This window comes from Equus przewalskii, chromosome 18, assembly GCF_037783145.1.
Source record: "Equus przewalskii isolate Varuska chromosome 18, EquPr2, whole genome shotgun sequence".
Taxonomy (NCBI): Eukaryota; Metazoa; Chordata; class Mammalia; order Perissodactyla; family Equidae; genus Equus; species Equus przewalskii.
This window is the reverse complement of record NC_091848.1, coordinates 25688732-25699937: the sequence shown is the minus strand read 5'-3', so window position 1 is coordinate 25699937 and position 11206 is coordinate 25688732. Positions and strand designations below refer to the sequence as shown.

The following is an 11206-nucleotide window of genomic DNA, read 5'->3' as shown; positions in this document are numbered from 1 at the left end:
CCGTACAAACTCTCACACAGACACACGCGGGGTGCGCTGCCGCCGCCCGCCGCTGCTCCTCCTCCCGCCACCGCCTTGAGAGGGAGAGAGAGGGAGGCAGAGAGAGCGCTTTGTCCGCGCGCCGCCGCCCGGCCCGGGACTCTGCCCCGAGGAGGCAGCCGCGCCGAGTCCCCGCCTCCGCCTCTGCCCCCGGGCGGGCCGGGCCGGCCGCGGTGGGGGGAGCCAGGCTGAGGGTGGGGGTGGGTGGCGGGCGGGCGGAGGGCGGGGAGGGGGGGCGGAGGAGGAGGAGGAGAGACGAGGGCAGCGGAGGAGCCGAGGAGCGCCGGGTACCGGGCCGGGGGAGCCGCGGGCTCTCGGGGAAGAGACGGATGATGAACAAGCTTTACATAGGGAACCTGAGCCCCGCCGTCACCGCCGACGACCTCCGGCAGCTCTTCGGGGACAGGAAGCTGCCCCTGGCGGGACAGGTCCTGCTCAAGTCCGGCTACGCCTTCGTGGACTACCCCGACCAGAACTGGGCCATCCGCGCCATCGAGACCCTCTCGGGTGAGCAGTCGGCGCTGTCCCCCTCCCCCCGCCTCGCCCTGCTCAGGCCGGGACGGCGCCCGGAGGGAGGCCGAGCCCTGCGGGCGGCGCCCGGCGGGGGCTCCCGCGCCCGCACGCTCACTTCCACGCACCAGACCCTCAACTCTCGCCGCCGGCCCGCTCCTGGGACGGCCCGCTCCCCTCCCCCCACGGCTCCGCACTCACCTCTCGCCCTCCGAGCCGCGGCCCTAGGGCGACCCCCGTGCCGCTCCGAGGGTCCCCGGGGCTCGCTCGCTCTCGGGGAGCACCCCCTGTTCCCCTGGCTTCCCGAGCTGCTCTGCAGAGTTCCCCCGCCCCCATCCTTAGCGAGCCCCCGTCCCCCCTCTTCCCTGACCTTCCGGTCACCCTCTTTGTCAGGGACCCCCCCCCAAATCCTGCATCTCCTTCTCCCTCGACCGGACCTTACCCCTTCCCGTGCCTCGTGCCCAGGACCTCTCGCCCTCTGGCGTCCCCTGAGCCGCACTCTCCTTTCAAGCCCCCTCCCCACCTCGCCCCGCGGTCCCCCACTTTCGGCACCCCCTCGGCGCCACCCTGATGACCCCCTCCGAGGTTTCGGGGCTCCCCCAAGCCCAGCCCCTGCACGACGGCACATCTCTCTCGGTCCTCTCCCGAACCTCAGTCCCCTCTCGCTCGTCTCTCAAGCGCTCCTATTTTTCTCTGAATTTTTTGTCCGATTTTATTGAGAAGAACTCGGGGCTGGGGGCTTTCCGCCGCCTGTCCCCCCGCCTCCCGCTCGGCCAGAAGCACCTTTTTACGAGGTGCCCTGTCTCAACTCGGTGGGGGCCCGGGCTTAGAACGGGGGAAAAGGCGACCGGGGGGCCCGCGAGAGCGCTGGAGCCCAGACGGGAGACGGAGAGCGACACACACACACTCGCGCGCGCGCGCACTCCCCAACTCTCCCTCTCGCACACGCACCGCTCGGAGCCGCGCTCGCCCCCAGGCCCGGAGCCCGCGCCCCCCGAACCCCGGCCGGCCCGAGCCCCTTCCCCACCGGCGCGCGGGGTGGGGGCGGGGCGGCGGCGAGGCCGGAGCGACAGCCAGCAGCCGGCGGCGCCTGGGCTCTCGCGGCGGCGGACCCGGGGGGCTTCGGCGCGGCTCCTCGGGGCCACGGGGAGGAGAGGGCAGGGAGGGCAGCGCGGCGGAGCCTTCGGGACCCGGGGTAGCGGAATGGAGAGGTGGGGGCCGGGAGAGGAGCGGGGCCGCGCCAGCCCTGCAGCTTGAGTTTCAAATGAGCTCATCCTTTCAAATTGGCGCCGCTCTTTATTAAATTTGTTTTTCCGGTAATGCCACCCACAGCTATACCTGGGGTCGGATCCGGGCTCGCCCCCTCCCCCCTCCTCGTCCCAAGACCCGGGGCGCCCACCCTCCTTCCCACTGGGAACCAAGTTTGCCCAGCTCGAGCCGGGTAGGAGATCCCTGGAGGGCGCCCGAAGGCGGAGCCGCAGCGTGGAGTTCTGTGCGTGCCCCTCCTAGACCCCCGCGGGGCTGGTCGCGGCAAGGTTCTGAGTGCTTTAATTTCTGTTTTAAAGGTAAAGTGGAATTGCATGGGAAAATCATGGAAGTTGATTACTCAGTCTCTAAAAAGCTCAGGTAAATATATTTTGCTTAGTTATTTTGTGATTGGGCTTACGTATAAGTAAAAAAACACACTCAATTTTTAAAAATGTGCTTTTGTAGTTTTTTTAAAAAAGGCTTTTGTTTGTTTTGTTCGTGGAGATAACATAGTTTGGAAAGTTGCATTTTTTACTTTCATTATATAAGGTGTTTACTGTACTTAGAAAATATCTGGTGCCTTATTGGGGTGGGGGGTGGCGGACACTAGCTCTGTGAAATTCGCTGGGATCGTTTAACTTGTTTATCAGAACTGGCCTCCCACCCCCCACTCCCACCCCTACCCCCAGGACAATGGCCACAAATGCTTGTCAAGACTTCCTGTGAGATGTTAAGAGTAAATATTTACTGTGTCAGCTAAATTGCTGAACTAAACTTCGCGATTAATTAGTTTTCTTTTTTAGATAGCTTAATGTTGAATATTAAAATAATTCAGGAAGGGGTCCATATTTTGCACAGCCCTCTAAAGAAGTAGGTTGTTTGGATTGGATGGCAGTTAAAAGCCAGAGTTTTTTAGTCACTGAAACTACTGAATATTGCTTCTGAGCGTTTTGTTGTTGTTGTTGCTTTGAAGATATATTTGAGGCTGAACAAATATCACTGTGAAATCCATAGTTATATTAAAGTGCACTGTTGTTAATGAAGGAGTGAAAAGTTTTGTGGAGGTTGGGTTTCTCCACAGTGGTTGGCTTACATGAGAAATATCTGTCTATGAGGAGAGAATGAGGGAGAACATCTTTGTTTAAAGTTTATTGTGGACTTTAAATTTGGGCCCTTTATTACTCATTCTTAGATTTTTTTTCTCCTATGTGTCCTAACTTAGTTTATATCCCGTTCACATACATTTCTGCACCATTAGTCATTAAGCAGCTGAATTGGAAACTCTTAAGTGAAGTCTTTGATTTACCACCTTTACAATTTGTGATACTCAATAGTGTAACCAGTAAGTTTTGTCAGTATTGAATAGATTTTGAAACAAACTATCTTAACTTTATAACTACTTAGATGTTTTGTTAAAGAGGTTTTTTTTTTTTTTTTTTTTTAACGTGTGCACATTTCTGGATATATTTTATTTTAACTAAGCAACAGGGTATCTTTTGTTTGCAAGTGATTCTGTGACATATCAGAAAACTACTTAATACATTTTTTAAAAGAAGAGGTAGAAGTTACAATTTGCAGTTTCATGTGTACTATTAAGCTAGTTGTTCTCCCTAAGAAAAGATGTAATGTGTAACTGATTGCTATTTCAGTGAAGTATTCTAAATTTGTATACCTTCCTATAAAAAATTTTTTTCTTGAGAAATCCAAGTTGAAGCTCTCTGATATATTAAGTATTTATTGGCAGTTTAAATTACTCATCTTACAACACTTGAAGATGTGAATATATTGAACAAGGTTGAAAGAACCACCCAAAATATTTGATGGGTTATGTTTCTATAAATACCTAATTCTATTGGCTGTACAGCTATTTTGATTCCTTTTTGGGGTTATAATTAATAAAAATCACTATAATTTTAACTTTGGTTAGTTGGGGTCTCATTTCATGCTGCAAAGTTCATTATTTAATGTTGCAATATAAATGAAATACTAGTTTATCTAAAGTTATTAACATCTAAAACTTGCCACAAATATACTACTATTTAACTTTTTTCTTTTAAAAATACGGTGGTTATTTGCTGTTAGCTAGTGTGTCATTTAAATAATTTTGTTGTGTTTATATAAGGATTCAGAATCAAAAGCATGTCCCAGATTTTTCATGTTCCTTAAATAAAGAGCAATATAGGAGTTACACAGTCCTATTAGTACATGGTTTCTTTGCACATGTGGGCGATATGAAATACCTAGGAGGTAGATTAAAATGCGCTGGGTATGATTCACTACACTGAAGACGTCTGACATACCAAATGTATGCATAAGCTGCTGCTCTAGAGGGTTGCATCAATTCTGATTGGATGGTTTTAATCTTTTTTTTTTCCTTTATTAGTTTAAAATGCAGAAATTAGTTACTTGTACTGCAGGCTAAGGGCGAGAGAGCTAATGACTGGTGTTGTGTACTGAGCTCAGACTCCTGGGATGAGGCAGCTGTACTCCTGGACAGGGCACTACCACGGTGGTGGCTTTCAAAAAGCAGGGCACTGTGACATTTGAAACCAGAGCTTTTATGTTATATGGTGACTATCTTGGTGTTCTTTTGTTGCATTTCCATGAAAATTAACAAGTTAGAAGCAAATTTGTCTGGGTCAAGTCAGTTCCATATGTGGTTTCTGTGTTAGTTGAAGTGAAAATGTGAAGAAAACAGTTCATCCTCATTGCTTGCTTACTTAAAAAATCATTCAACAATTGAGTGCTCATTTTCTTTATATTGTTCTGATTTCTTTCTGTTCTCAAGCATCAGTTTTAATATCTACATTCCAAATAGATTTTTTTAAGCTAATGATACTTTGGGAGGAGATGTTTTTATCTTAAGTTATGAAATTATTGGCATGCCATTTGCTTACCAATTGGGTCTTTTGTTAAATATCATTCTAGCATCATTTTATATGTGCTATTATAGCAACAGACTAGACACCATTATTTTCTCAAGGTCATTCAGAAGTAGAAAGTTCTTTTTTCTTTTCGCCACATGTGTTTCATTCTTATTAAATGCAAATTATTGTAATGTAAACCTTGTACAAACCATCTATTTCTCTTACTTTCTTAGTTGGTTTCAGGCTCTGTTGAATAAAAATGTTTGGATCCTTTTTCTCTATTCTTATTTTTTGGTAGTATGTATGAATCAAAGATTTCTGAAAGAGGAAAAACTGCTAAGGGCTTTAAAATTCTGTTAAAAGTGGTGGAAACTTCCTTGATAGGAATTTCATTTTTGATGTTGATGAAAGTTTAGTTTTAAAAAATATATGTATATCTATATATGATTCTACACACATGCGCGCACAAGCACACATATTGCCATAAATTGTTTTGATCTAAGACATACGCTAACCTGAATGTGCTTTGTAACTAAAGTTGAATGATTCTGTGAGAAACAAAACTTTGAAAAATGCAATTTCTGCCCACTTCTAGGAAGTAACTAAGTGATGCTAGACATGCTTTCACTGAGATGGTGTGAATACTATGAGGTAGTGTAGGAAAAAGCTATGAATTTGTCTTTCATGAGTTAAAAATCAGTAATTGTGTTCTCTCCAATGCAAATGAATTTGGTCTCCTATAGGAATGTTAAAGAAAACAGTATCTCAATTGTATTTTGCTTGTATGTACTACATTGTGTATAGTTGAATTAAATACCAAAAAGGAAAAAAAAAAAAAAAACCAACCTCAAGTCTTCCCTGTAACAAAGGCTTTTGCTGCATCAATTTTTAATTTTGTAGCAACAGAAAACACTTTATTAGGTTAAAATCATATGGTAGCCTCCTATTTCAAGAATTTGTTGAATTAGAAATTAATGCCTGGATTTAATTATATAGATTTGATGTGTGGCTATAATATATATGAGTATAAAATATATATCAAACTGTAAGGTTACTTACTTTGGTTTGGCTTTGAGTTGGACATTTAGTTTCCCATTTTAAAAAAGGCTAATCATTTTTTCATATGATTCTAGGTAATGCCATAGAGAATCACCCATTTTTGTGACCTTTAAGACATAAGCATTAGAATTAAAATAGAAGCAAGAAAGAAAAAAATTACTTGATAATTCAGGTGATGATGTAGGTTTAAAATTCCATTTTACATTTTTAAAAGACTGGTCACTTGATGTTTTTACATTATTTAGCTAAATTTTAAAAAACACTGAAATCTACAAATCAAAATAGATTTTATATCCTGCTTGATTTTCCACTTCTCCAAATTCATACCAGTTTTAAATTGTGTTGTAGCCATTTTTACAAGTATTAAATGACTAAACACCTAAACATTAATTCTAAAAGTTGATTTGGTAATATGTAATACATTTGCCAAATTGTTTTGTAAAATAATAATGTTTCCTTGTAATTATAGCTGAGTATAAGATGACCAGTAAGGGATGGTCTCAGAGTTTTTTTTTTTATTTTGTTAAGCTGAGATTATCATTTCTATAGAGAAGATGAGAGAAAATTAGTAGTGTTTGTACAACATTTTTGATACATGATGGTCTAAAGGACAATATATTTTCTTTCAGAAGAAGAATTTTAAAGGACATTAGAAGATTTAAAACTAATTGCAAATCAAAATTAACATTTCACTATTATTTTGAGTAAATGTTTTTATTTTATGAAGGTTGCTCCAATTTTTCAACTGGGGAAGATATAAATGATGTTGAAATGTGCATAAAAGGATAATAACTTAGGCACATTTATTAAAAGTCAAAAAATGATGAAAATCAGATTTTTACAGGAACTGTTATACATATTTGATACTTTTCAGCTTTCTAAATATTTGCTGTCTACTGCTGAATCACTCTTCCAAGTCTGCTAATGAAATCCTCAAAAGTAGACAAGCAATTGGTCAGAGTTGTTAGAGGATATTAGTTGAGCTAAGTGTATCATCTCTGTGATTCAGTGGGGTGTGTGTACATGGGTGTGTGTGTGTGTACGTGTGTGCTTTGTGGGGGACGGTAGTTTCAGACAGATGATATCAAGAGGCAAGGGAAAAAAACCTTTAATTGAACAAAAATTGCTCTGGATCTCAGTTCTGGCAAGGGAAATGAAAATCACTAGGTGTTTGAACCTTGTGGCAAAGGGAATCAAGTGCAATGATATTTGCCTTGAGTGATGCATAACTTCTTGTAAGTAGTTAACCTTGCGGAAGCCCAGGCACAGGCACCTGTAATGGCTGCTTCTATGAGCATGCTGCAGGAAGGACCATCCAGGGCAAAAGCTGTCCCCCCTTTTTGCTTGAATGTCCCCTCTCACTAATAGAGTTAGCCAAGTGATTCTGTGAAGGCTTTGATCATCTAAAAGGCATTTTTTAAGTCTTAGAAAATTCGAGATTTGAATATGCATTTTCATTTAGACATCCTATACTATGGAAGGCAGTATATTATTTTGCATAACAAAAGTATGTTGCGAATCAATTTTATTAGAAGAAGCATGGTAACGAACTGGTTTCTTTGGAGGCTGTTAAAAAAGTGGAATTATAAATTTCAAAAATATATTTTAAAAAATTCTGTTTAAATACCACCAAAGTGTCTTGAGTGTTCTTTTTGGTTTTAAAGAAGAGTGGTGGGTCTTAGCTAAACCAATTTTTTAAACTAGTTTTCTAAAACTTTTAGTCAGAATTTTTAGTCAAAAGTGTAATCTCTCAAAAGTTATGGTTAACCTCTTAATTTGAAGGATGGGACAGTTCTGTTTAACAAAACACGTCCAAATAATTTTATCAGTCAAGGTTTATTCTTTTTGCAGTCAAATTCAAGTTCAAATTAGTTTGAGTAGTCACTGAAAACACTATCATTGAAGAAAACATAATAGCACATAAACAGCAAACACCTACCAGTAAAGATAAGTCTTTCCTCCCGTTTATCACCATTAAAATATTTTTAAAAATCTTTTACTTTATAATTTGACTTCATGCTTACAAACTTGTAATTTTCATTTGGTGGCATGGACTGTATGGGTTCTATTTTGGGCAGCAAAATTGCAGAGTGCTCAGAGCATTATTTTTAAGGTTTTTCTTTTCCTGTTTTGATCATGGACTTTAGTCTGGTCTTTCCATAAAATAGTGAAGAAAAATTATTTTCTTTTACAAAAAAATTCAGATCCTGTTGTTTTGGCTTCCAAAGAGGAGGGGGAATGAATAACTGTTTCTTTAATTTGGTTTAGAGTTTGATGGCATATTGAGATGTGGAATAAGTAGACCGGAGAAAAATGGATGCTTTTGCATTAATAGCAGACAGTCAAGTCCAAAAGCTAACCCGATGTCCATCATTTAATAGACATATGTCTCCTCCCCAAGCCTCTGGTTCTTACTAAATAAGAAGCTTGCATTTTGGGGGTACATTGCGTTTGTTTATTCCTGGGTTTCCTAGTTATTTATCTGTTCTACACTTTATTTCATAAAATGTGAAGATTTAGTTAGAATTTTCCCATTCTGTTTACTACCAAGAACATTTCATAAAATAGGTATTTTAATAAGTCCAATAAATGAAAATTAAGAGTTCTGGTGCATGTTTTAGACTTTCTAATATTTGCCTAATCGTAAGAAATGTTGTACATAATGACCAGGAAAATATGTATGGGACCATTCCAATGAAAATGCTATTTTCAGTTTTTCTTATTATCGTATAATTAATATGTACTAGCATGTGAGAATTTGCCTTAATGGGAAGCTTGGATTTTTAACTTTTGTTTTAAATATGATCAGAAAGGTTGTTTCATGATTCCATGGGTTGATATGTAAATACTGGTAGCAGCATTATTTCAGAGAGAGAGAGAGGTATTTTTATGCACCTGCATCTTATATTCATCTAGTACTAATGATGTCCCAGCTTCTTCAACACGTTATTTCATTTATTCCAAATAATAATTATGTGAAGAAGATAGGATAATTAATATTGTCCCCTTTTTTCAGATGAGGAAACTCAGTCTCAGAGACATTTAAAAATTTGCCTAAGACCATATGGCTATTAAATGGTAAAGCCAGGGCTAGAACACAGGTTTTCTGATTCTTGTTTTGGTGTACTTCACCTACATTTACTCTTTTTAATTAAAGAAGTCAACTAAAAGTATTATGAGGTTCAAAGGATGACATTCAAGAGTGATAGAAATATGTGAAAATAGATTTGTTTAGGAATGAGCCTTTGCAGTGATCTTATTCTCACTTCAATTTGCATGATCTGTTCTTTGTTACAATTTTTAGAAAAAAAAAAATTAGAAATAAACAAAGGTAATTTTAAAATTATGAGCAGCATTACCTCCTCCTTTCACCATGCTTCCTGTAGACAGAAGTGGCAGGTATGCCTAACTAAGCAGGTTAGATTTTGTTGTCTTGTTATATTGCTTTTTTCAGTAGTTTCATTCCTTGTGTTGTGAAATAGGACATTGCCAAGAAAGACGTTTCTTTAAACATCTGAGCTGCACAGATTACGCACGTAGCCCTGGTCAATGATGTGCCCTGTGGTAAATGAACGTCTAGTACAAGGAATCACTTGGGTGGGTTCTTCACAGGTTTCAGCCAACCCATTGCTGGAGGCCAGGACCGTGTTTTGGTTTAAGTGTTTCCCTGGTAGCTGCCAGGTCTTTCCCCAGATTTGTTGTTTCTCTCTGCTTCACTTTCTGTACAGAATATGGCCTCTGGCCTCTCCTGTGGGGATGGAATGAGTATTAATAGGATAGCATCCATAAAGTTCTCAGAGTTCTTCGTTAATGACATAATCACTCAAAAACATATACTAAATAACTAAGCACGTGAAGCAGTCTAAGTCCCCTTAATTGTAAACTTGTCCTGCATTTGTTCTCTCATTTACTTTAACTTTTGTATACCATCGGATTTATGGTGGTGGTGGGAGGGAGGAAAGAATTATCAAGAAAAAAAAGGTGAAAGAAGGTTATTTCCAACTTCCCACGCATTTCATTTCTTTAACTTAGTACAGTCCAGAGTGGAGTATTGCATGTTCTGTGGAATTCTAACTTGGAAGATGGGGAAAAAGAGGGAAGATAGCTAATACCAAGTAGCTGGTGTGCTAGGCACTGGACTAGGCCTCCTACATATGTGATTTTACCCTTAAAACAGTCAGGAGGGGCCTGTGTTTCATTCCTTTCTCAGATAGGGCTGTAGAGCTTCAGACTCCAGAACAACTCCTTTCGCCTGATCAAACCTGCTTCAAAGAAGCAGTGGCCTTGTTATTACTCTTGCTTTCTGTCTAATTTGAATACAGTAGCAGCACCCTAACAATAAGGTAGGAAGTTGTGATCCTGTGTACATAGGTTATAGAGTAACTTTGTATATTTTTCCTAACTCAGAATGAGAGATATAATTTAAATGTATGCAACAGATATGTTGAGGAGAAGAGACTAAAGTTTAGTATATTTTTAATTTAGTGTAATTGAAAAACAGCTAAAAGTGTTAGTCATAACTTGAAGAAACTTTCTTGAAGTAGTCCTAGAGTAGAGGCATTTTTAATTATATAAAGATAAACAGATGTTTTTAAAAATCATTGTGGTTGAAAGTTAAGTGTAAAAAACGTATATGATGTAGTGTTGGGGGAGGGTCTGTATTCATGCCTTTGGCCCAGATATTTTTTTAAATCCTGAAAAAAATTCAGCCTTTTTTGTTTAGGACCTAAAATGTTGCCCAGAGTTTGGCATCCTTTCATTTTTATCTGTATGTAAAAAAAATGTCTATGGTTTAGAGAAGGAAAATATGGGATTCTTGCAAATTACTTCTTATAAAATGATTTATTTTATTAACAGAAAGTTTTAAACCTTTTTGACACATGAAAATGTCAGTGAAAACACAGGGAGTAGAAAGATTCGTATGTTCTTTTTGACACAATGCTTAAGCATACTAGACGTTCGTGACTTTTTTTTAGTAAATAAGGCTTAAGATACAATTATATTACCAGTGAAATGAGACATACAAGAGTTTCGATTCCAGATAGAGAGGTGATGCTTTTTTGATGAGAACATAATTTTATGAAATTTATTATGACTTTAAAAAAAATGACTTTTCTCAGTCAAGAACCTCTAATAGAGCTTAGAATATTATCAGAAAAGACATTTTTATTACCATGTTATATATTCTCTTTATTCTTTCTCTTCATAAAAAAAAGTGAAAAATATGTAATCAAATGGTGATTCTGTGGACAGGTTACCCTCAAACCAATTCTTGAAACAGGATATTTAAAAAAAGCTCGTATGAGGACAGGCTACATTGTTTTTGTATTACATGGAGACCTGTTACTTTAGTCACCCATGATCTTTGTGATTTTAACAATGCATATTTGGAAAAATGGATATTTTCTCTATCCTCATGTGGATAAGGTTTTGGAGTAAAGTGTTTGTGCATCTTAATTTGAGAGAGTTGGAAGTAGATAATG

General features: G+C 40.2%; 1 protein-coding gene across 4 annotated transcripts in view; it reads left to right on the top strand.

Annotated features, from left to right (window-relative positions):
• The first annotated feature begins 270 nt into the window (after window positions 1-270).
• IGF2BP2 (insulin like growth factor 2 mRNA binding protein 2) overlaps window positions 271-11206 on the top strand; it is a 146858-nt gene continuing 135922 nt past the window's right edge. For 2 of the 4 annotated variants that reach the window (XM_070582476.1, XM_070582474.1), the window contains exons 1-2: window positions 315-546; window positions 2115-2175. Coding sequence is in view for 2 of the 4 variants with exons in the window: in XM_070582472.1 (XP_070438573.1) it covers window positions 369-546; window positions 2115-2175 (239 nt within the window). In the remaining 2 variants the exon portion in view is untranslated. Of the gene's footprint in view, window positions 547-2114; window positions 2176-11206 lie in introns of all 4 variants that reach the window. The other 2 variants (XM_070582472.1, XM_070582473.1) reach the window with 2 other exon arrangements.